Consider the following 27,401-nt stretch of genomic DNA (forward strand, 5'->3'; position numbering starts at 1 on the left):
TTTGACTTATACTAAGGCCAAGTCTTCCATCTGTTTCTATTACATTATTTCTGAAAGGAGTTGGTGGATACTATCAAGGTCTGAGATTAATTTAATCATCAATGACTTTTCCAGAATAAGACATCTTAGAGGGAAGTCAATTTATAAAAGCAGAAGAAGATTTTTTGCAGAAGGTAACAGTATAAAACACTCTTGCATACTGCTTCTTTAGAAGATCTGCAAGAGGACATCCCTGGGACACTGCATATTTTATATGATAGGAATCAATATGGTTTTTTGAAATGACTGATCAAATATATGTGCTTCTGCATAGACTGCCTAAAGATATGATTTGGTGGCATTTAAAAGCATAACTATTCTGGAGCAATATGTTTGTTTTTAATTTTCTTGATTCATTTAAAGCTATGCCAAAGAGCAAAAGTACTATTAAAATGTAAATGTGTTATCTAGGGTGGACAACCCATTTCCAGATTTATCGAAAAGAAAGCAAGGCACTTGTGGAAGATGGGGATCAGGAGGTGAAGAAACATTTTTGGAGGAATGGAAGAAAATTGACAAGTCTAGAATCTGAACTGTTTACAAATGGGGCTACGATAGGTGCAATTTCTGGAGTTGGATCCTAGCCCTAATAATTTTTAGTTGCATGGAAATGGAAAACTTACTCAGTATTCTTTAACTTTAGTTTTCTTATATGAATCAGGCACTATTTGTTTTCTACTCACTATCCATTACCTTCTTCCTAAAATAGCTCAAATTTTCTTCTGGTTGACAATGTGCCCAGTTAAAAAATACTTTCCCAGTCTCCCTTGGAGTTAGCACTGGCTATGGGACTCACCTTTGGTGAAGGAGAAATCCATTAGGATTCCAGAGAAAGCTTTAATTTTCTTGATACAGGCACTATCCCTTTCTTCTCAACCCACTATTCCCTTTATCTTGAAAGAAGATGCAATGCCTGGGGTTACACAATCACTTACCTTCAGACACCTTGTATGAACATACAAGCTCCTCATTTTATTTTTAATCTATAGATACTGCTGACAGCATTCCTGACTGATAGATACTTAAAATGCAATCCATTGCACAAACCATGACACTTTTGAAGGCTAACGGGGGCATTATTAATAATTATGTCAGGGATAGTGGGCATAAATCAGTACAGTCCCAGGCAAACCAAGATGTATGGTCACCCTAAACATAAGGTTATTTTGTGGATCATATGAGCTTAGCCACATAAAAATATTTAACATACTTCCTGTCATTTGAATAACAAATAATCCGTGTTGTTATTATTAAAAATGGAACTGGTAATCAGGAAAGAACATAGCAGTCCATGACATAGGAGGGACTTACTAAAATGGGAAAATATGGGGAGGAGGGAGTTATCGCCAAAGGCCTGCATAGTTTCTGTGTGTGTGTGTGTGTGTGTGTGTGTGTGTGTGTGTGTGTGTGTGTGTGTTTGAAAAGAAGAAAACAGACAAAAAGGGATTTAGAAATATTGGATGAGGAGTTTCAGTACCTTTTTAAAAACTTTTTACTTTGAAATACTTTCAAACTTACAGGACAGTTACACCAATAATACACAGCTGGTGGTTTTTGAAGTAGGATATCCTTGGGTTTCAGTATAGAAAGAGATTTATAAATAGAGGAAGTGGTCTCTTCATGACTAGTGCTGCTGGGAGCCTGACGGCCCTTTGCTATTTTTTTTTTGCTTGCTGTCTTCCTACACTACAGATATTTTTCTTCTGTGAATCATATCCTTACCAAAATAGTTGCTCAGACTGCGTGTCTAGTGAGAACAGAAAGCTGATTAGGTAGTCTAGAAGTTGACTCAGCCCATGTACGTAACTCCCTTGCAGGAAACAAGGAAAGCATTTTTCCCACTTGCTTCCATGCATGCGAGTCAAAAGCGTAAGGGTAGTGAGAACGCCAGGGAAGCAAACCTTGGGCACCACCCAATTAGAGCACTCCTCTCAGGTGTGCTTGTTTAGTTCCAAAAGGCAGAAACCCAGAAAGTTATAATAAAAGAGTTGCATCTAGGATACCTTCAAGAGCATTAATATATACATGAATTTCATGGGATATCCAAACAGATCTAGAACTTCTGTAAGTGTATGATTAGGGCGTATTGTTCGTTGGCTTCATCATTAAAAAATGCCTACTTGTTTCCCTTTGGCACCTACCAAATTTCCACTGGCAAACAAGTTAGATTATTCTTAAAGTCAAACAAGTGTTACTAATGATATAAAATAAAAAGAATAATCTCCATTTATTGGGAGGAAAAATTGTCCTTGTGGTTTAAGCGTCCTTTCTTTGCTCCTTTTACCATGAATACAACTTCAATAAAAATGTAATTCTTCCTTCCATTAAATGGTTTAATCCAACCTATGCTTTCTAGTCCAGGAGATAAGGAATAACCCATTCCCGCAGTAACACTGACATTTAAAAATGAAGTCAAATATCATTACTTACAGAAAGTACTCATAGAATATTGCTCCTTAAACTTCACTTTGATGCCCTTTATCTATCTGTCACTCTAACAGACATAACTGATGGGAGGGCTTTTGCCAAAATGCTTTTAGTCTCTCGTAAGAATAAAGAAAATTTAAAATAAATTTACTCACAGCTTCCAAATTTTAGTGGGCAGGCGTGGGCATCCATAGGGAAGTCTTCCAAATGCATCGGACATTCAGCTCTCACCGTCAGCCTTGTCAATTAAGAGAAGGAAAGGGCAAAAACATATGAATTAATTCCTTCCTTATAAATCTGATTGGGATGTTACTTATTGTAGTAAATGTATTAATGAAGCTGGAGATATAAGCACAAACTGCAGAGCTATGTTGAGCTGTTAATAATCAAATGATCAAGAAAGAATTATTTACAACAATGACTGGATTCTATCCATTTTTGTTTGTTTTGAGAAAATACATGACACCTGATTTTGTGCAATCGACATGCATTGCTAATGTATTCCAACACAAGCATCACTAATTAATCCACCTAGCTACAGCATATCCCTTGAGAACAAAACGAGATGTAAGCAAATAAATACCTGTATAAATGCTAATTCATCTTTGGTTGAAAGGAAGACATGGACAGTAAAGAAGACAGAATTTTTCCTTTCCAAAGTGCAACTCTCCTACCTCCTTCCCTAAAAAAGCACCAAATGCATAAAACAATGAGGCAGTTGGAGAAGGAGAGAGAGAGGAACCGTTGTCAGGTGTCATGAGTTTGGGATTAACCTAAAGTCTCCTTGAGAGTTTACATGTGATCTCTGTTTTCTCTCATGGCTGCTCTCACTCTTTTCTTAAAATATTCCAACCATTTAGTTTTATTTTACAAATCCATTACCTAAGTGAAGCCAGGACTCCGTTGTGTTTCTCTTTAGTCCCCATTTTCTGGGAACGTGAGTTCTGTTGATGTTTAAAGATAGGGTGGTTAAAAAGAAATGCACTGAAATGTATTTGATGTCATTTTGTGGAATTCTGAGGGAATTTATACCTATTTCTCTCATATGCTTTTTAGAAAAATATATTTACTCTGGTTATTAAATATCTCAGTAAATGTGCTAAGATGGCTCATAGTAAAATCATTGCGATTACAATATTGACTAATGCAAATATGAAATGTGTAAATTAACAATTAGACATACAGTCTTAAGTCAAATCACTAAGGAAAGAGGGTGCATTAACAAAGGCGATGAGACATTTAGAAGACAGGGGAAATAGGCCAGTTGATAAAAACCGATTCAGACTCCAGAAGGCATATTAATAGATAAACTACTCAGGATTTGTAAATCCCTCCCTAAAAAATTGCCAGTGGGGAGGAATGAACACTGAATTTAGGCTCAAATAGAAAGCATAGGGAGCTTAGAAGGAGAGAGTAATTTAAATTTCAAATATAAACAGGTCCTGCTTGATATGACATGTGTTGCTAATGTATTCTTTCTCTCACCACAGGAATTTCATTCCGTAATTCTTGTCATGCTTGGATCAATACTCTCTACTTGGATCGCACATCTAATGTGGTTCTTCAAGCTTTTTTTTTTTTATTTTGGTTTGGATACCTGTGTAGGAAAAGCCAGGCATTCTGGAAGCTTTATAAAGGCAAAATAGCACTCTATTCCCATGCAAATCCAACCCACCAAGTAAAAGATTTTGCCTGTTACCCTTTTATCCCAAAGGAATAATTGCATGATCTGAATTGCCAAGCATTGGCCAGATGCAATGTTCCTACCAGTTATCATGGGATGAAATAACTGCATCCCTCAGGCGACGAGTGCTGGGCAAAGTCTAAATTCTCATATATTAGAGATATTCTTAACATACCTCTTTCTTCTTTAAAAAATATTCAAACTTTATTTTATTCATGTTTCCTTCATTCAACCAAAAAATAATGAGGCTTCATTATATGCAGGGTTTTCTAGTAATCTCAGTAAGGGGGAAATGTTTATAAACAATAAAACTAGGCATAGTCTTCAGTTTAAGCAAAATTGAGATAATATTTATTCTCAATTTAGTTAAAGATATCAATATGAGTTTACATATTTCTTCAATATATATATATTCGGCTAGAGCCTGTGTTTCCTTTTAAGAATATTATAGTTCTTATTTTCTATCCCCTCATCCTTCCTTTTTAGTAGAAACATTTTCAGATATACCCTTTAGTTAGCTTCTAGAAATTAAGTCTAGGTCTTACAGGAATACAGGAATATTTGAGGTTTACAACAAGGAGGGAAAGTTTCTCAAAATGAATCAGAGCAGCTTAGAGAAATATATTGTGCTATTGCATTACTTGAAATATGGGTTAATATTTTTTCCATTTTTTTCCTAATCATTCTAATTAACATTCCAGTACTTGCAGACTATTTCAGAAAGTTTACTTCTCATAGTAGAGTAATTATGATTGTTGAAAAACAAGAAACCAAATGCCCCAACAGGGTTTATTAGTCCATAGATCATCAGCTTGACGATTGCCTAGAGGTGAAAGAAAACCAAGCGCAGAAAGCATAACTAGAAAAAACTAGCATTTTTTTCAGAAACTTAAATTCACGAGAGTGTTTTTATGCCAGACAAGTCCAAAAACCAAGAGGCAACAGCCTCTTTAAGAACATCAACCAGATGCAGCCCCCTTCCCCATAAGGGTGACACCCCTTTAAAATATGAACAAGTTAGGGTGGTCACTGCCTAGACACCCCTAAAGATCTAGAAAGTGATTAAACTAAAGGGAGGGGTAACAACAGACAATACAGGATTTAACAAAGGATTATGAATACTGAATCTTTCTATAAATATATACACATATTTTTAGATGGTAGGGTATTAGAATAACTAGAAGGAAATAACTGAAATGGTAGAACTGCAACCCATAACATCCTTTGAAATTTGTTCTATAGCTACTCATTAAATTGTACTTTGAAAGTTATCACTTTCTGTATAGATGTTATATATCACAACGAGGAAATAAGTGAAATTGTGGAACTGTAACCAGAACATTCTTTGAAATGTGCTTTCTAACTACTTGTTTGAAAGTTATCACTGTTCTGTATATTTGTCAAATTTCACAATAAAAATGTATTTTTTCAAAAAAAGATAACAACTAGAAACACAGCCGTGCTCACCTCATGGTGTAGAGCAAGGTGCCATCCTCCGTGATCCGCAGGAGTTTGTTGGGCATGGTCATGTTATGGGCCACCGACTTCTTTCCGTTGTGAAAAAAGGTATCCGGAGTCCAGATTTTACTTGCCATTAAGTTATTTAACCGCAGAACTGTCATGGGTCCTTTAAATTTTAACCTTTCGTCCTTCCAACTTTGACGGAAAAATACATCTATTGTATATTCCTAGGTAATTTTGGAAAATGGCAAAGAAGTTCACTGTGCTGTATTTTGCAATGCAAATATCTTACACAAACAATGCATAATTTTCACAACTTTGGAAGCAAAATATGAGCTGCATGACGTTTTTACAAGTTAACTTGTATAGCCTGTGCATATTGGTATCAGAAGAATCTTTGGTTGGCAGAATAATGTTTTTTTAAATATCTAAAATGCCCAAAATAATTTTTGACCAGAAAAATGCTACCAGTGATCTCCTCAGATACGTGAAAGGAAAGCAACACACTCAACCATCCTGGCACTTAAAGACATAGAATATATTACAAATGGAAAACACACACATGTTAAAATGTTAAAATTATATTATTCCAGCCATAAAGTTAGACCATAGTATTTTCTTGTGGACCCTCCCATGGTCTCTGATATGCTAACAGCCAAACCTAAGTCAAACATGGTTCTAAAGTGGATGTGCTTCTTTTGGCTAAGTAAAATTATTTTCATAGATAATCATGCAACTTTCGATTCTCCTACATGATGGAGAAGATTACGAAAATTCGGAATCCGTTTCAACTGGAAACTTGGATCTTTTCCAATAAAACAAGAATGCACAGTGTGCGGGTATGTGTGAGTGTACGTTTGTGAGTGTGTGTGTATAAGACACATGAGAAATGTGTGAAGCTCATCATCATTCACAGCCAGGGAATCTATTTATTTGAATAAACATGGCATTTCTCGTGGCCATACCCAGAGACAAACCTCTGCTAATCTGAAAACAAGCAATGTGACTTACCAGCTCCTAAAATTGAAAAGGGAATCCATTTTCCTTTCAGCGCTTGCAACACTAACACTAAATTTGGTATTCAATGGTTTGAAATGAAGATGACCACTTCTCCATTAATCTTAGCATGTTCCAAACTGAAAGGAAGACTAATTTGGAAACTACATGCCACATTTTCTTAATCCTTAAAAGCCCTGGCACATCAAGAAAGCAAGTATTTTTAATCTTATGCATATTGTCTTTATGACACACAAAATAAATCTTATCTGTGTCTAGACCTTTTGAACATGAATATGACTACCTGGTTTAAGCCAGATTGAGTAAAGATTTATTGAAGGTACATTCTTCTGGCACACATTTGGCATTGCTGATTCCTTACTGATCAAGTGATTAACAAGTTCTATTAGATGGCGTTAATAAATGTGCCAGGTATAGTGCTAACTGCAGACTGAGGTAGAAACAATGAACTGTTACATGATGCCAGTCTCTCTTTGGAAGCAAGACAAGGTACCTTGTTTTTTCTGTTAAGTTTTTCTGAGACTGAAACTGTTAGATGAAAGGCATTATGTTACATGACAAAGGAATTCACTCACCAACAAACATTTGTTAAGCATCTCTCAAATTTATCAGAGTGAGAGATCATTTAGGCTTGCATGCAGTAAGAAAAACCCATGGAGGAGTAGGATGGACATAAGATGTTATTTTCCATGAGGAAAGAAAAGGGGAAGGGGCCTGTGAGTTACAGGAGGTGATGTGGAGAGGCACCGCTTTCCAGGAAAACAAGACAGACTATGGGGGGGAACTTGGTTAAGGGGATAGTGGAAGCCAAGAATTCAAAAGGTAGAGTTGAAGCTGGTTACAGAGGTTCCTCAAAACTTTGGCTAAGGAGTTTTGACTTGACCATTTTGACCAGTTTTGGAGAGAAGCTTATGCTATTTGAGAACGTCTTCTCTCTCCCTTCCCCCACTCCAGTGGTGTGGATGAATCTACTCAAGACTGTGCATGTTCAGCACAATGGAAAAACCTGTGAGGTAGGTATATGACATACCATGAAATGTCTGTTCTTCAGGTCTTAACCACATAAACTCTATTCTCTATCTGACTGAACTTTAAATTGGTCAACAGTAGCGGAAATCCCACCTGTGAATTAAGGTTCCAAGGATGTCTAAGCTGACCATTTGTCCATGAATCTAAGAATTTTGCTCCTTTGTTGCTTGCTCCAGGATACTTTTGAAACTAAATTTTAAATATAAAATGAGTTTAAAATAGATTTAAGGTCATATATTTGAAAAGATATATCCCAAAGGCAAGGATGACAAAAGTTAAATCAAAATTTGCCAGAGTTGTAATGTCTACATGTATGTCATGTTTACAGCCAACTGTATTTACCTGTGCTAATGACAATGAAATCCCCATTTTCGTTTAAGACATTAAGACATTCTCCCTCCAAACATCTTACCACTCAAACAGACATTCATACATGTACACACCCACTCACACATACACACATACACGAAGTAAAACTGACCAGGTAGGAAAGCTGTCATTTTCCATTTTCCCCTATGTAAGTAGTAGAAATGAAACTTGAAATAAAAGTAGTTGATGATTGTTCTAGTTTGCTAATGCTGCAGAATGCCAAACACCAGAGATGGATTGGCTTTTATAAAAAGGGGGTTTATTTGGCTGCACAGTTACAGTCTTAAGGCCATAAAGTGTCCAAGGTAACACATCAGCAATCAGGTACCTTCACTGGAGGATGGCCAATGGTGTCCAGAAAACCTCTGTTAGCTGGGAAGGCACATGGCTGGTGTCGGCTCCAAAGTTCTGGTTTCAAAATGGCTTTCTCCCAGGACGTTCCTCTCTAGCAAGCTTGCTCCTCTTCAAAACGTCACTCACAGCTTCACTGAGTTCCTTCTCTTTGAGTTAGCTCATTTATATGGCTCCACTGATCAAGGCCCACCCTGAATGGGTGGGGCCACGCCTCCATGGGAATATCTCATCAGAGTCATCACCCACAGCTGGGTGGGGCACATTCCAAGCAAATCTAATCAGCACCAAAACGTCTGCCCCACAAGACTACATCAAAGATAATGGCATTTGGGGGACACAATATATTCAAACTGGCACAATGATGAGCAGCCCCTGACTAATCAAGAATATCAGTACTTGGTCTACCATTTTCAGAGACCTGCCTCTCTGCATGGTTGCCATGGCAGCAGTGGGTGGCTACAGTAGCTATGTGTACGGTCCTTGTTCGTGAGACCCAGACTGGGCCCTGGACCAATATAAGCCAGAGTCTTCTTCTTCCAGAAGTCGGAACAAGAGGGAGGAGGGAGGTAGAGTCAAAGTGTTGTGGTTATCACTGTATGCTCAAAACCTAATAACCAGAGCTGAATTGTCAATCTGCCAGCTGAGAGGCCATGGGAAGTTTCTCACTCTCTCCAAATCCAAGTTTCCTCATCTATAAAATGGGATAATCACAGCCACTTACTTCATAATGAGAAGTCAGCAAGATAACATGAACATCTTGGAAGCTTGTCTGGCACTTAGGAAGCTTTCAGTAGATGTTAGAAATTATTATTATTTGTCTCCCGCTTCATGTTATTTTTTTAAATAAATGCAAATTTATAATGGATTCCTTATATAGCTGGAAATGAAAAAGTACTACTTCTCTGGAAATTTAGTAGGGCAGAGAACCTGGAGAAATTGAGAAAGTGGTACGTTAACCAAGCACAGATGGCAAAAGAGGGTTCTCCACAGACAGGGTCTGAGCAAAGAGGAAGCTCTGCTGAAGAATTTGCTCCAGCTTCAGTGTATCAGCCCTTCCTCTCAGGTGAAGTCTGAGTTACCTGTTCAACGGGGTAGGTCCCTGGAGAATGAGGGCTTGACTCTGAAGACCTACAAAAATATCCCTTAAGTTCCTAAATAAATATCGTATTGACGTGCTCCTGCTTGCACCATTTAATACAGCTGGGTGTGCTTTCATGTAATACATTTTAAGTTCTATGGAACACAGGGCTCTTTGATTGTGCTGCCTGCCTGGATATTTCTGTCATAAACTAGTGCCCTGGGAATGTGCAGTTTGATTGCCAATTAATGGTTTTAAAATAAAGTTAAAGAGTTGTCCTAATTTTGTTTTCTATTCCAGATGCAGTCAGATGCCTTGGGAGCTATGAGTCTCTAGGGTTGGAGGGCTGGGGTTCAAATCACTGCACTTAGCTAGTTGGGTCACTTTCCTTCTTTGGAAAATGTGACTAATAATAGTACTTAGCTAAAAGGTTTGGCATGAGGATTAGATGAAATATCTATAAAGTGCCTGACATAGCATAAGCCTTCAAAAATGTTCAAAAATGTTCAGAAAGTGTTGTTGCAGTTATTACTATTAATTAGACTTTTATTAGTCCTCACCTTAAAAACTACCTTGAAAAAAAATAGCCTTGTAATTCTGCCTTCTAATTTGATTGCCTCTAAATCACTTGCCCTTCCTTAAGCATAAGTCTCCTATACTGTGATTTAAATGATTGCTCCTCTAAAACAGGGTGGTCAGGTACAATTTTCACTAGCTACTTAGCAAATAACTTGCAGTCCTATGGCTAATTTGATACATTGACAGAACAATTTAAGCATTGTCTGGCTTAGAAGTTTTAAGCAATAAGGAGTATTCCAACTCGGTACCCTCTTTCAACCTCTTCCTAGGTCATATATGAAAAGTAATTTGTAATAATTCCAGAGTTAATGCTGTGACAAAAGTCTGGATGCCCACCTTCAGTTAAAGACAGACAACATCCTTAGTTCCTTAAATCACAATTAATCTGAACAGATAACTCAAAGGCATGTCTAATATCTTCTGAGAGAAGAGAAAAGTTTGTGATTACATATGGCTTCATTGGGCAACTGTCCTTTAACAGCCCCTATTGAACATCTCCTCTGTGTGAGGCATGGTATCAGGTACTGGGGACAGAGACAGAATTGCCAATTAGAAAGAAAAAAGAAGTATATTGATCGTTATAACTAGTATGTGGTGTTTGTAATGGTCCGTGCTTCCTCATGATGTTTTCACCCATAATCAGGGCACTTCAACAGAGTAAAACTCCTAAATGATCTCCATTCTCTCATTCTGTTCTGCTGGGTGGTGGTGGTGGGAATAAATTTAATCAGTTGAGTCACTGCGGAACTAGAAACGAATTTGGCTGTCTCAGCCCCTTCCCTCGTATCTTTACCTGTTTGGATGCTGGCTGTCCATAAGACACAAATTCTCTGTGCTCCTCCATGTCAGAAGATTTACATGGGCAGTTTCCCCCCAAGGTGAGAGAGGCCAACAGTTCCTGTGCCTGGTGGGTAAATCTGCCCCATGTTCACACTCTGCAGCCCACTTGTCTGTAGAACACACTCTGGAACCCACTTCTCCACATTCCACAATATCATCATTGTGAGTAATAAAGACGATAGCCTCATTTCCTGTATCATCGATTTTATTGTCTTATTTCTCAAAGTGCTCAGAATTTGGATGGGGAAGAGGGATGTAATTTATTGGGTCCCATAAGACCCCAGCTTTTTAAAGACACTATAAGTCCCTAAACTATCATCATGTAAGTAGCAATTCAGCACTTATTCTAAGCCAGTAATTATTGCTACAGTGTGGGATGTGAAACAATTTTGTCTTTATTCTTGTAGCCATCACTTTAGGAAAACAAGACATTTATATAAGGTCAATAATCTTACCAAGCAGTACTGCATATGTGGCAAAATGTTAAATTGTATGTGATAGTCAATAAATGTGATTTGAATGCATAAAGGAGAAGTTGATTTTGTTATTAGCAAAATTAAAAAATCTTTTCATCAAGCATCTGGGTCAAGAAGCACTGGATCCTGGCAGAGAATACAGGATTTAGATGGGTGGAGAGAAAAGGAAATTTCCAGGGGAACATGGCATGATAAGGGCTAAAATGATAATACCTATTATATTGTATTAGATATTGAGACATATTTTATTTTTCCTTAACTCATTAAACATTCATAAAAATCTTACAAGTTTAGGTAACTACAATATTACACCCATTTCAGAGACTTCGAGAGCCTCAGAAGCTTAAATGATTTTCCCATAGTCACCCGGCTGGTAGTGATGAGATTTGAACTCAGCCAGGCTGACTCCTAGAGATGGCCCTCTCAACTCCCAAGCTTTATTGCCTCACAGAGCAGGATCAGTGAAAATGACTGAAGATCTGGTCCTGCTCAGCCAATAATCAATGTTGGGAGTGAATGAGGGAAAGTTACATTTCTTTTTTTTTTTAATTTATGGGATACAGAAAAGGATGAATCGACCTTAAACCTCAGTGACACCTATTAAAGCTTCTTACATGTGGCATGATGAGAAAATAATATTACAGGAAGACTCACTTCCAACATGGGACAACCACAAAGAACCAGGTCCTCAGAAAATGATCATTTTAGTTAAAAATAGTGTATCTCACAGTATTCGAATAAATGTGGCATATGGCTTGATCATCATGCCTAAATGAGATGCACAGGACTAAATTCACAATAATAGTTTGACTTTTACATTTTTATATCTTGCATAGTAAGAATGGCTAACATTTATTAAGTGTTTATTATACGACAGGAATCATTTTAAGTGCTTTGACTGTACTAAGGGACATTTTTTGTAATAAACTGATGAGGTATTATTATTATTCTCATTTTGCACATGAAAAAATAAGGCAAAGAGTTATTAAGTAATTTTTCCAAGGGAAGTGGAGGAGCTAGGATTACAATCCCAAGCATTCTTACCTGCCTGTGTTCTCACCCAACCCTCTCTCATATGCTCTGCTAACTCCTATTTGTGTGTTTAGTACATTTCATAAACTGATTTAGGATGTAAGATATTTTATCATCCCCTCTGCCTGAATTTCCCTATGGTTAATTCACAGAACATTGCTTCTATAAAATTTTAACAGGTATTACATGAAAAAGTAAAGAATTTTGGTCAAATATGATTGGAAAACACTAAATTAAATCTAGTTAAATAGGTTTCCTTACCTCAGGAATTGTCAAAATTTTACCCTGCCAAGGTGTGAATTTCCACACTGTGGAAAATGCCTGCCTAGGATGATGTGGTACATTGAATTATGTACCCCAAGAGAACAAACAAATACGTTCTTAATTCTAATTGCATTCCTGTGGGTGTGAACCCATTGTAAATAAGATATTATTTTTAGTTAAGTTCTGGCCAGCCAAATTGGGATGAGTCTAAATCCTATCACTGGAGGCTTTGAAAACAAATCCACATGGAGAAGCTAGAAGCAGGAAGCCAGCAGACCAAGTAACCAGGAAAACTAAAGAGAGGACATCTCAATGTGATTAAAAGCAGAGACGCAAGCCAAGGAACCCCAAGGATCACTGGCAGCCAGCACAGGGATGTTATAGATTTGGGGGAGAAAACATTGCCTTGCTGATGCCTTGATTTTGGATTTCTTCTTCTAGCCTCAAAACTATGAGCTAATATATTCCAATTGTTTAAGCCAACCCATTGTGTGGTATTTGCTATAGAAGACTGGGAAACTGAAATATGATTTTGCTTTTTAATTTTTATCCTGAATCATCCTGGACAACGATGAAATTGGAGGATATTTGCATTAAGATGATGCCACAAAAGGACATGTCAAAAACAGTGTTCAATTAGTGTGTTTTTGAAATATTTGTAATAGTATGTCTTCATGGCCTCTTTATGATGGCATCCTTATGTAGAAGCTTAGCTTTTATGAGTTCAGAAATAAAATCAATCTGTAGAGCTCAACTGACTTACCAAGTGCCACCAGATATAAAACAAATTCCTGGTAATTTTTTCAAGTTAAAAAAGAAATATCAGGTATTCATTCATCGCATTCTCACTCTGGATACTATCTTAGTAGGTTCTTTTTACTGTGAAGCCAGAAATTTCTCGATGGTGTATTTTATTTTAACTATTTTTCCTCTAATTATGGTCAAATATTCACTCAGCTTTTATACTAATTTTCCCATTTTGGCCAAAATATAATTCAGAAATTGTAATATTTATGGCTATTCTATAATGGTGCTGGCTGCCTGAAAACCCAGCATCCTTGAATCAACATGGCCTTCTACCTGAGAAGAAAAGTAAATCACACTATTTGGCTTGCAGAACATCAACCAGAGCAAAGTAATCATTTCAGGGATGGAAAAAAGAAGACTGCAAGGGCTGCAATGGTTGATAACTGTAGAAATAGATTTGGTCTGGGAAGTAAATGGGTGTTTTTATGTTGTATAAATAAATATATGTGTGTATATATATATTGTATTTTATACACATAGAGACACAAAGATACAGTCAAGCTATTTTAGATTGCTCCCTAGACATTTAGTGTATATTTTTCTTTTAAAAGTTAAATTAAAAAAAAAAAATCACAAGGAAACCAAAGATGCAGTGTCACTTACCATATCATGGTCTGAAACGGGTCCGAAACTGGTGACAAAGATGTCAGTCTTCACTTCGGTTACACGCTCTGATGAAGCAGGAAATTGGGACAGTGAGTGTCTATCAACATCCCTTATTAGATTGCACCAACACACACTCATAACCAAATGGGAAATTTATTGGCTTTGATTAGCTATTTCTAAAATTGGTCTACTGTGTAGTTCTGATAATTTACTGCTTACACATGAAATTTCACAGTTAATATTTTCAATGGAGAACGGAGCCTAAATATGCCACTTTGGGAGGTAGAGTCTTTATGAAGAATTCATCTTTGGCTTAATGGATTCCTCAAGTATGGATATGCTTTTCTAAATGATACTGAGCCATTTCATCTTATAATAAAAATGTAGCATACAAATATAGGTTTAAGCTTAAATATTCTTAAACAAGCTAGGAAGATCCTCAAGGTATTTATGCTACTCTTGGGAAGTATATGGTATTCTTTAGTAAGATTTATTAACTCTTGAAAGACTCAAGGGTATGTTTTATAAATGATTGCTTTCTTGTGCTAAGTAATAACTGAATTATTCAAATAACACCCTGGGAAAAATCTGAAAACCTCTATAAATTTCTTGAATTTTGGGGATGAGGAGAACATATGATGGCATAGAAAGAATTCATTTAATAGATTCCATTTCAGGTTCAACATGATTTCATTTTTATTGGCCTCTGATGGCATGCATGTTAACCAATAAAGCATATTTATTGTATGTTTGTGGCAACTCAATGCAGCCTTTTACATAGAAATACAGCCACTCACCAAGAAACAGAAAAATGTTACTTGCAAAAAAGGGAAACAATTTGTTGAGGGATAATAATGGAAAAGATAATTTTGTTGGTAATTTTAAACTTTAGCTCTGAGAAATAACAGTCCGGCATCTTAAGCAATTAGTTTCATTTACCAGGACATCCATATCCCTTGGCGTAGGGCATTAAAAAAGTGATCTCATATATGCAGAGTTGAATTCCTTTGAAAATCAAGAGTTCAGCTTTATACCTCAGAAAGTCACTTTTTTAAAATAAATTTTTTAAAGAAATTTAAATAAAGTTTCCTCGAGAAGGTCATGTTCTACATTACATATAATGTGTATATTGAAGACAGAAAAATTTGGAGATGTAAATATTCCCTTCTCTGACAAATCCAATGGATTTCCTTCAGAATCATTTATTTGCAATTTCATTTGCTCCAAAATGCCAAAGTGAGCTCTTTGACATAAAATTATGTGAAATATTAACCATTCTCCTCTAATATTATCCCCTTTCACACTCCTTCCGTTAGCCATTCTCCAGACATGTATACCTCTATGTCTATCACACACTTTCTCTCCATGTATGTATTTTACAGGGCTAACTCTGTTTCTTAGTTATAACGTGTTGTTTCTTAAGTCTCCATTATCAGCTCACACTTCATTAGGAATTCAGGACTGCTCTTCAGCTACAAACAATAATAAAAAAGAAAAAAAACCATGTTCTATATTGACAAAAGTTAGAATTTGTCTTATTCTCTGAGCTCATTTTTGTCCTTTTTCTTTGATCATTTTCCTTTTTGGATCAAGTAAAGAGGCATCTTGACATGTCCAAACTCTCCTGCTGTTTTTGTTTCCCATTCCCCAACTGGTTGACTTAACTTGACTTTTTACCCTCAGGTTGAGTTTTAGTTCTCTCCAGATTATAAGTATCATATAGAACTGAGTGGTATCTGTAAAACCAAAATTATGTCAGTCTTTATCATTTTTTATTACTGCAGTGGGAAACTAACATTAAAGACTGATATATGCTCATTTGGGAAATGTATACAAACCCCATCTGCACACTTGCACGTGCTTGGCCATTTGAGACGGCACTGCTGTCCACTAACACTATCACCTATTTCTTGGGTGTAGGGAAGACATACTTTCTTTACTTTAAGATGACTCCTCAAGGGATAACTAGGAAATAGCTTCCTCTACAAACATTGGCTCCCTAGATGTTTTAGGAACAACCAGTGTGTATCACCTACCCTGAGAAAGTGTTCTAAAGAAGTGAGGTGTCAACTTTGCCAAGTACTTTTCCTCTGTTGTTTTTAGATTGTTAAAAGAGGACCATGCTATATAAGCAACAAATTATAAAGGCTAAAAACCCAAGTAAAATATTTCTGTACAAATAAATAACACACAATAAGGTTGAAATGTTAGACATCTATTTCCATGCATAGTTGTTACTGTGTTGTAAGTGATTAGGCATATATGGAAAGCAGTTCACATGAATAGCTACAACCAAATTGTTAAAGTTTATCTCTTTAATCTGATATCTATTCTTGCCCCTAAGTTTATTTACCAGCTCATCATCTTTGATTACTTCATCTTATTTTCTACTAACCACCTGCCTCTGAGACTCACTCAAACTCTCCATTGTAATATTTCAGGTATATTTCCTTGTATCCCTATCCCATGAGTTTTTTAAATGCCCTTATTCACATGCAATCTATACATATGCATATCCTTAAACAGTTTCTGATTTTTGCTTTTTATACTCTTTTTCTTCCAAACATATGCACAAACCCTTAGCAAAATTTCTAAGCCCACAAACTGAAGATTGTCCGTGAAGAATTACAGTGACCACCCAATGACTAAATAGAAAGTGTGGTGGCATAAGAAGAGGGGAGAGCACAGTGAATTGAAATTCTGGATACCATATGGAATTTGGAGGGGTGGGGGTGAACATAATTAATTAGAAAAGGAGAACAATCTCTTTCCATCCTTTCCTTTCTGATATATTTTCCTTGCTATATAACCAAACAATTTTCCATGAACTGTCATCATCTGTTAGTGAGTGTCCATTGGAACAAAAAGTTTCAATGGCTGGAAAACTCTGCTTATCATGTTTTCCCTCTGGAAGATTCACCAAGAATGTTAGTATGCTAATATCTCTAAGAAATCATGTTTTAAATAAATCTAGTCAACCTTATTTAAACCTGCATTTCCCAAACTTAATTGAGAATGCAACATCACAAAAGGTTTAGACAAGCTTAAGACCAACATAATACAATATGCTATTTATTTTTAAAAAAACACAGCTTCATTGTATAAGCTTGGAAAAAGCAGAAAAATATGAAAATAAAAATTCCCTGGAATCCCACCATCCATATAAATTCACTGTTAAAATCTTGAAGAATGCCTTTATATATTTTTTCTATTCAAACATACATTTAATAATTATCCCCAAATCACATCCTCACTCAGTCAAGTGCAATTTCAATGACAAGGGACAGAATCCTCTGACCAAAAGTCTATCTTTCACTATAGCTCACCAGGAATTTCCTAAGTGGTATGTGGAGTCATTCTTTAAGGCAGAAGGCTTATAATCCTGAGTGCAAAGGCTCAAAATGGTCAGAGTATTTTTGTGAATGAACTTCATCCAATTGTAAATAATTACATCGTTAACTCTCTTTGGTGGCAAAGAAATGACGGTGAGAAATAAAGATCTCTTTGGACCCAGGACTAGGTTAAAATGGACAATTCATTCATACATATGCACTTTGACTGAGATCTAGAGAAACTGTTGAGGAACTTTCCTTTTACCAAGTGATTGGAAGTGTTAGTAATTTCTGCCCTCTCTACCACTTGAAATGCACCACATAATTATATGTTCATATATGTAATATGTTTTATTATATATATACACATATATTTGGATCATTATATATATATGATATATAGAATCCAAATCATATGTTTTACCATCAGAATTTATTCAATCTCTAAAGGGCTGTTAGAAATGCCTCAAATCTACTGAAGGCCTTTCTCTGTATCATATGAGAAAAATGTCAAGATATTTCTATACTAAATACATTCTATTTAAATGCATACAACATTTAAATAGTCAGGAACTTCTAATGAAGTTTAGCAAAAACAATTATATACCTAGCCAAAGCTAAACATGAATGAACCCCTTATGTAACCAGGGACTTGTTTGGAAATGGAAATCAATTAAAATAATTCACTTGGAAGAAATGTTCGAAGAGCAGATTAATCACTGAGATTGTTCAGTCAAATATTTTCTTCATTATAATACTCCCATGTACAGTGTAAAAAAATGTTGACAGATTTGTTAAAATAATATAAATGTATGTGTTTGGATCATTATATATATACGGTTTGGATGTATTATGTCCCCCAAAACGCCGTGTTCTTTGATGCAATCTTGTGGGGGCAGATGTATTTAGTGTTGATTAGATTGGAATCCTTTGATTGAGTGTTTCCAAGGAGATGTGACTGAATCAACTGCAGGTGTTAACTGATAGATAATTTCCATGGAGGTGTGGCCCCGCCCATTCAGCATGAGCCTTGATTAGTTTATTAGAGCACTACATAAGCTCAGATAGAAGAAGCAATCTTGCTACAGCCAAGAGGGACACTTTGAAGAATGCACAGGAGCTGAGAAGAGAGAAGCTGCAGATGAGAGACCATTTGAAGATGGTCACTGAAAGCAGACTTTTGCTCCAGAGAAGCTAAGAGAGGAAAAACACCCCAAGAGCAACTAAAAGTGACATTTTTGAGGAACTGCAGCCTAGAGAGGAACGTCCTGGGAGAAAGCCATTTTGAAACCAGAACTCTGGAGCAGACGCCAGCCACATGCCTTCCCAGCTAACAGAGGTTTTCCGGACACCATTGGCCATCCTCCAGTGAAGGTACCTGATTGTTGATGACTTATCTTGGACACTTTATGGCCTCAAGACTATAACTGTGTAACCAAATAAACCCCCTTTTATAAAAGCCAATCCATTTCTGGTGTTTTGCATTCCAGCAGCATCAGCAAACCAGAACACATATGTTTAAGTTTTCAAGAGAAAAGTTTGGAATAGAATTATATAAAATGAGATGATGATAATGATGATTATTATTACAGTGGTTGCAGATATATCTAAATAGTACGTCAGTGTAAATGAAGTTTTTGATGATAAATAGATTAAAATCCATGTTTAAACAAGCATACCTTTCAGTAGTATACACACATGCAGATACTTGCACATATTCCTATATACTACATCATATACTACACATACCACTCAACTGCTAGACAATGGTAGATCTTATTTTTACTGGGAATTTCCTACGAAAGTTGATATCAAGCTAAATAAATGCTTTGATGAAATAACAGATGTTTTGAAGTGACAATTCAAAAAGATAAATTGCATTTGAGGCAGAAATGAGAAAAGTAGTATAGCATAGTAAGTTACTAAGTGCTTTGGATTCAGAATCAGATTTTTACTGTGATTTTCATCAAGAACAAGTTGAATGATTTCAGGCACAATCTTTTCATTTGGGCATTTTCTCACTTTCTGAATGAAGAAATGATACCTGCACAGCTGACCACAGAGCACTGAAGTGAGGATCACATAAGAGAGTGAAGCCAAAAACATTTCAAGGAGCATTTGTAGGATTCATTCATTTAACCACCAAATGTGTATTGAGCATTTTCTATGTTCCCAGCAGGCACAGTTCTAAATAATAGTAATAATAAGAGTAAACAAAAGTGAAAATGTCCTTGTTCTTTTCCACCTTACTTCATAGACTTAGAGTAAAAGATTAGCTAGCTAGCTAGATGGTAGACAGATATATAGACACATAGATAGATAGATGCATAGATACATAGATGGATAGATTAGACAGATAAACAGGCAGAAAATATAGGTGTGTAGTTGTGCACAAACACATACACACAAATAATTTCACTACTTATTTTAAGATCATTATAAATGCTTTGAAAGGATGTTTTTTGTTTTTTTTTTTTTCTGACAGGTGACATTTCAACTGAAACCTGAAAAATGAGAAAAAAAATCAGCCATGGTAAATCTAAGGAAAGACATTTCAAGGAGAGGAAAGGACAAGATAAAAAATCTGCAGTGAAAATAATTGTATTATGTTTAAGAAACAGAAATTCCAGTATATCTGGAACCTGATGATGCTGATGGGCATGGCACAAGACAAAGCACAGGAGCACACAAGGGCTGCTGAGGAAGAGCCAGTGAGCAAGTGAACTTTCATTCTAATGCAATATGAAGCATTTGGATAATGGAGTGAGGTGATGTTACTTGCAGCTTAAGAAGATAGTTGATGTGGATTGTAAGGATGACTATAATAAATAATATGGAAGAGGGAATGGATAGCAAAGTATTGTAGGTAGTGCTTTATTAGGAATGCCTACTATGCAATTTATTTACAATGCATTGGCCCTATTTTTAAAGAATGCTGTCTACTGAGAAACTCAGTAATGTTCATTAGACCCAGTTCCATGAACTCATAACTTATAATGCAAGTGTACTGGTGTATTGCACCCTTTAAGCTACTTTGTTTCCATTAATTCACAGAGGCACTCAGTACATGGACACTAAATAGACTGGTATCAGTTATCGTAATAAAGTGTATTTCAAAACCCCAATTTGAAATGATTCTGTTTGGAAACTGAAAACATCCTGTGCTCCCCACTTAAACATCAGTGGACTGGACAGGGTTTCAGCTCCCTGCCATTCAGCCTGGAGAAACATTTTTGCTTCTTGTCTTTAATTTCCTATTAACAGGCCTGCCTATGGTCTCTTTACGCCTTACAGTAGCTGCCAAAGTTCTCCTAGTTGATATGTATTGCTACTTAATTTGGGCTACGTTCAGCTGCTAAATGTGGAGGTAGGTTAGAGAACCAAGTCTCAAGGTGTCTACCCAATCCCTAATCTTTTTATGGTTTTGGACTCCAAGAATGCACATGATAGAAGCAATTCCCACAGCAAAAGGTACATTTGATTGCCCTGGACATTAATCTCATCTCCAGTGAGAAACCTCCTCTTGTCTCCTTACGTTATAATAAAGGCAGTTTCTATCTGGAGGTGATTAACCTTTAGAGAAGACTGTTCATTGGTGGAATAGATTTCTTATGTTCTACATAAGTCTTGATCAAAATTGCACAGCCTTGAGGTAAGTTTGAGGCATCATATTACCTGTTCTTCTCCTTGTAGTACATCTTTTAGTTATATGAAAATAATCATATAAAAATCTTGGAAAGATATGCTATTTCCACTTAGGTTTTCACTTTCTTAAGATTACCGAAAGTGGAGGAGCCTATGACTATTAAATTTGATATTCTGTTCTCAGGGAAACTACATGATTTTTTTTAAATATAGAATTCAGTTTCTGCCTGACAAAAGCAGTCATCTATAGAAAATATTTTTTAATGCTTCCACATAGATAATAGAATCAAGTTGGGGAATGGAAACTATGTATAAAGGTCAAGGGTAACTTCTCACACAACTCATATACATGCACACACACATGCAAATAAACTATGCTGTTTACTAATAATAAGACCTCTACAACTTGAGTATCGCTTCAGTAGCTACATTTTATCTTGGAGTTTTCTTGGCATTGATCAGGTAGATGTTTTATATACAAAAGGAAAAGATGAGAGTAGAAAGTTTTCTAAACATGTAAGAATATTTCTTTTGGTGTGTAGGCTGGATTTATTACATGAGGCAATTTCATGAACTTTCTGGTAATCTGTCAGTAAAAGTTAAAAGGTTTTTTCATTTATTTTAACAATTCCTCCTGGGTTTCCATTAACTGCTTTTTCCACAAAATTCAATTGAATTTTGGAATGTCTAGTCATAATATTTCTGCAGTATGCCTAAGTCTGTGCTTTTGCTAAACACCTTGCATTAAAAGCACAAGACAAAAGTAGACCAAATTCAAAAGGAAGGGTTCCAGAATAGAATTTCAAATAATACTAAAAACCATTTCTCTTTTAAGGGACATGTGACAAAAAGAAGGGATTGGATAAACCTAACCTTATTTTGATTTCTTTGTATATTGTCAGTAATTTAGAAATCTTTTCATTTTATCTAAAGCCATCATTTTCTCACTAAGATATCTTTCTTTCTTAATTTTTGAAAGCCCAGCTTTTTGAAACAAACACAACTATGTACATTAGCTTTAGTTGAATGTGAATAAAATCGTTCCCTTAGATTTCAATGTCATGCTGGAAACAAAATAAATACATAAATAAATAACCATGTGACTATCAGATGTCTTATACTGTTGATATAGAACAAAGGTGATTTTTTATAAAAGCATTAATCATACTGTTTTCCCTATGCTTTTGTCACCTCAACTTTAAAAAGTTGCACAAAATAGCATAAAAGTTAACCTGTTTTTATTTTCAGAGAACTCTGTTTTCTACCTTTACTTATTTTGACATGAGGAAACAGAACTCTATATCCCAAACTAATTCCCTGAGTAGCCAATACCATTTTGCCAGCTATAAGTCATATCCGACCAACTTGCTTGCTTTACAAGTTGGGGATGCTTGTAAAGTTGAGATATCTTGGAATGATTGGGCTTAGGGGAGTCACAAAGGTCTCATATAGGCTTAAGTAATCCAAAGGTAGAAATAAATAATCCAAGATTAATTAATTAATTAAGAAATTAATAATCCAAGATTAGTTAGAGAGAAAGTCTGCTTTGAGGCATAGATTGTTTTTTTTTTTAAATAACATATAGTGCTAAAATGCCTTGAGAGAAAACTCCAATTACAAATATTCATCTAACTGATACTTTCAATTAAGTAAAAATTTAAAAACTACAACACTTAACAGGAGAAAGAATAAAATCATAACAGGTAACATCTGTTAGGTTTGTAGTAGGACTAAATAAAATCCATTCTCTACCTACTGACCATCTCTGTATGTCCTTCTCCACCCATCCGCCTGGGTTTGTCCTCTGATGAGCACACATTCATGTTTCAGGTTTCCTTTATCTAACATACTCATGTGGTTGGTGCTAGAATCTTCAAGAGGCATCTATCATTCTATACATTTGTTTTCAAGATTAAGTTTAAGGCTCAATTTAGAAATCATAAAAATATTTCTGGGAACAACCATCACAGAGGAGGAAGAAGGGGAAAGTTTTTCTGCAATTCCTTCAAAATATGACCCAATCAAGATCTCATTCCTTTAAAGCTATCCTGTTTCAGTTTCAGGAAATATGGTTGTGTCCTAGTCTGTTTTTAGAGTAATTAACTCAATTAGTCAATAGATAAAATATCTATTGTAAGATAAACGAGTGGCAATGAGTCTGTGGACAAGAGGAAAGGGAAGCTCTCAGCCTGTCCCAGACTACAAGCAGGACAACATCCACCTGGCTAACCCAGGGACTTTGTCATGTCCCACATAAAGTGTGGTCTGTATATAGGGTGGGACAAAGGGGAAGTGGAAGATGTCACTGGAAGGACGTTAATCATCCATCAAACCTGAAATCATCTTTAGAGATTAAAGTCTGGATTTATTTTCAGGGGCGATTTTTGCCCCACTCCCAGAGTGTAGGAGGAGCTGCTACGGTAGTGGTTGAAATTGTACCTAGATGGGTGCAGTTCAGGAGAAGCATCATCTATTTTTTTTTAGGAATGGAGGGAATCCATGCTTCTTTATTTTATTATAGTCACTGGCAATAAGAAGAAGCCTTGGAAGATGAATTCTCCTAGGAAAGTTTGGTTTGGTCCCGAGGTGAAACCAACAAAGAGCCCTTGATTAATGAAGGGACAGTTCAACTCACCATCCCAATATAGCCATTACCTCTCCTTTACTATTTCCTCCCTGCTTTTCTCCTTCCCTTCCTTCACCTCTCACTCTCCACTCCGTTTTCTCTCCTTATTCTCTACCTCTCTATTTTGCTCTTTCTTCTCTCTGCCCCCCCCCCTTTTCCTTCTTACCTTCCCATTCTTTCTGTCTTTTACCTTTTTTTTCCATCAACCATTTTATCCTTTCATACTAACCAGGCTTCAGGCAAGAGCCTTAACAAAGCTTTGCGAGGTCCCTGGGTACAGAAGGAAACAAACTTCCACACCTTGGCCCCAAAGAAAGAGATTATAAATGAGAATAATTCAACAATTACTGACAACTTTGACTTGTGTTCTCTGACTACTATTTTAATTCAACTTTATTTAAATTTTTCTTCATTGACATTATACTTAATATATGAAAATAACTAACTTACTTTTTCCTACTTATGTTTCTGAATGAAGTATAATCAATTCTTAGAATTTTATAATCCAAATTCTTTTTATCTCTCCTATCTTAAAAAAAAAAAAAAATCCCTTCCAAGATAGCTTTCTTTATGTCATCCTATTATTTTCACTTTCTCAAGATTGCTTATGACCTGAAAAGGTAACCTTTCAAAAAGCATTATATAATACCTGTAAACTGATTTCTATACTCTGGGCCAATCAGGTTATGTATTTTGCGTATTTCAATTATTGGACTTCATTATCCTCTAAAGAATAAGGCTATATACATTCATATGTAGTGTGTCTTTCTGAGAAACAGGTCATAATGAATTTGCACATACAAGTTTCTTATATTAGTGTCTAGTCTCGGCTTATCACATTTCTATATTTTCTGAAGACATTCAGAACAAAATATTCCTGCCTCTGCACAGTGCTGTTATTTTTATAAAACCAGACATTTGTAATAATAATAAAGAAAACACAGACCCCTTTCTCTTGCAAAAGGGGATTATTCCAGCTGTAGCCATAAACTGATTAAGAGGAAGCTTTTACTCCTTTATAAGCTAATGATTATCTTTCAAGTATTTCCTCTACATAGTATTTTCATCTTAAAGCAAATGAGCCATGTAAAAAGAAGGGGCATTTTTCAATGGGGTTGTACTGAAAAGCACACCATACTTAAATTATCAGAAATCCATAGCAAAGATGTGAAATTAAATAATTTAATTTTTCAGAAGAAATACTTAGATAATTCAGCCTATCGAAGAAAGAAACCATGTTAATGTTTTTCTCCAATTCTATAGCAAATGACTTCTTTTTTAAAAAGTCTAAAATTTATATTTAGTTTTATAAATGAAACGAAGTTTTCTAATGACAAAGAAACAGTCTCATACTGTACTTAAAAAGTGTCAATGACTATTTAGATATACAAAACAAGCATATGTTACTGTACCCCTTAAAGCTAAAAGTTGTTCTAAAGAAGAATATCAAAAACTTAAGTTTAGCCAGTATTAAAACTTTTTCATAGTTCTTAAATATATTTCATTTACTTGCAGGTCATTCTGGGGTAGTACATTTAAAATAGAAATAGGGGGAAATGGTTGGAATACATTTTCATTTGCTTTAATATCTATTATCAAACTGCCCTTAAAATTGGTGGTTCCAGGAATCAGAAATATTAGAAAACTAAGCTTTGGTAAAGATTAAAGCACATCCATTCTTTTAATTATCCAAGATATAATTACTTTAAATCTCCATTTCTATAGCATATTTTATCAATTTCAATTAAAAGAAGATACCTCATCTACATTTTGCAAACTTTTATTTCTGTTTTTAAACACGTCTGTTTTTTGTTATTTCTTGAGATTAAGTAGGTAATAAAAGTAGATTATACTAAAATAGTTATGCTTCAGTGTGAATTAATGTAGTTATTTCTATAAACAAATCTACCATTATCTTGAGACTTGAAAATTAACTTTCCAAACCATTCTTTTTCTACTTTATACATCTTCATGTTCCATGGCTCTCCGTGGTCTATGTGTGCCTGTGAGGGGTAGATAAAGTGCTTCCTGCTTAGGCTATGCATGATTAAAGACTTAATATACACATTTATTAAAGAGTTAATATGCACAGTGAAATAGAAATGAGCCATTATGACCATGTTCCTTGTATTCTGAGTAACAAAATAATCACACGGTTGATTATTAAAAATAAGGTGTGTGTGTGCAGGTAAATATTTTCACAAACTGAATACTCCATGCAGCTCTTTCAGAGAATACTCATATTCACGTGCTGACATATTAGATAGGATTTGTTAAACTAGGTTTTTGTATGATGTAGAATGCTCTTGATTCAGTAGGAATTGATATCGTGAAGTAAGAAGGAGAATTAATAAAGGATTCAGACATATTCCCATCAATACTTTTGAATATCGTACTTTAAAAAAATTATATCACTATCTTGACCATTTCTTCCCTTTGTAGATTCTTCCTTACCTGCAGTCTTTGAAATTTACTTAAAATTTTATGAATCAAGAACAATTTTCCTGAAGCATATCCAAGTGTTTAGTTATACATAGACATTGTATTGACATATCACATACAAAGTGATGTTCCCCATTTTGTGACCATAATATGTGAAAGCTGGGTGGAACCTAAATCAAAATGAATTGATATAGCATGCCCTAAAGTGAATGTTTGAAATTGATAAGAAAGGCCTATGACATATACATGAGTTGTAACTTTGAAAAGGCAGTTCCCTTTAAACCTTCTGAGACAATCATGGTACAGAGCAGTTCTGAAAACAGACCATTAATACACACCCATGTATTTATATCATTCAAATATTAAACGAGTCTATATTCAATCTACCTTTCAGATGGAAAATTAAAATGCGAATTCTTAAATTTCTTTCTCTTTACATATCTGAGCTGTTTAAGATAAAGAAGAGGTGATGTTCTTAATATTGCCATTTAAATATTGCTATTAAATCATTTCTACAAATGCTTTGGAAAAGGTGGGACACATATAGCTGTGAATCACAGATTCTAACCAGGGCTTCCTTTGTGACTTTAAACAGCAACTTACTGCATTACGTCACTTGTTTTACTCTGAGATCAATATTTTGTTTTGGCTTCATTGGTCTTGTTTAGCCAAATAAGATAGTTTGATTATTTCATTCAAAGTTTATTCAAATATGTGTGCACTGCTGAGGACTATTTACTCTTATTATTATAAATATTGTATTATTAAGTGCTATCTTCCTCCTAAGGAGAAATTCATCAGCATAAGCAATTAATTGATATACCAAGAAAAATTAAATTTTGCTACAGAACATTAGGGTATAAAGTCAAATACATGGTTTAAAACAAAAAACTGCCACTTCTGTCATTATTATTTCACCACAGGGTGGTAGTAATTAACAAAATTGTGGATCAATATGTAATGTTCCAAAATAAATGTTTAAATCAATAGTATCAGAGATAAAGTGTTTGAATTCAATGCAGACGTAGCCATGCTAAATGAAAAAGATGCAGTCTTGGGGTTGGAAAATGGAATATTTCTCCCATTGTTTTCCCTGTATAATCAAGTTTTTATGCAGAAAACATTGTGCTTGTCAAGTAAATGTAAGATTTCTTTCATGCCATTATGAGAAATTTGTGTCTGCTTTTTATGATATATACATATTCACATGAAACTATAATGGTAAATTAAATTAAGATTGGGCAATCTGCTAAAAAGTAATATTATCCATTAAACTACATGCTGCCATTCTTAT

At 35.4% G+C, this 27,401-nt stretch overlaps 1 protein-coding gene across 2 annotated transcripts in view; it reads right to left on the minus strand.

Moving 5' to 3' along the window:
• The window catches only part of GABRA1 (gamma-aminobutyric acid type A receptor subunit alpha1), a 57,015-nt gene that overhangs the window by 23,321 nt on the left and 6,293 nt on the right, over positions 1 to 27,401 (minus strand). The window contains exons 4-7 of one of the 2 annotated variants that reach the window (XM_037799016.1): positions 14,060 to 14,127; positions 7,751 to 7,846; positions 5,618 to 5,838; positions 2,622 to 2,704 (exon numbers count right to left, since the gene is read on the minus strand). In XM_037799016.1, the coding sequence (XP_037654944.1) occupies positions 2,622 to 2,704; positions 5,618 to 5,838; positions 7,751 to 7,846; positions 14,060 to 14,127 (468 nt within the window). The remainder of the gene's footprint in view (positions 1 to 2,621; positions 2,705 to 5,617; positions 5,839 to 7,750; positions 7,847 to 14,059; positions 14,128 to 27,401) is intronic. The other variant, XM_037799017.1, reaches the window with a different exon arrangement.

The sequence above is a fragment of the Choloepus didactylus genome, chromosome 11, assembly GCF_015220235.1.
Source record: "Choloepus didactylus isolate mChoDid1 chromosome 11, mChoDid1.pri, whole genome shotgun sequence".
Lineage (NCBI taxonomy): Eukaryota > Metazoa > Chordata > Mammalia > Pilosa > Megalonychidae > Choloepus > Choloepus didactylus.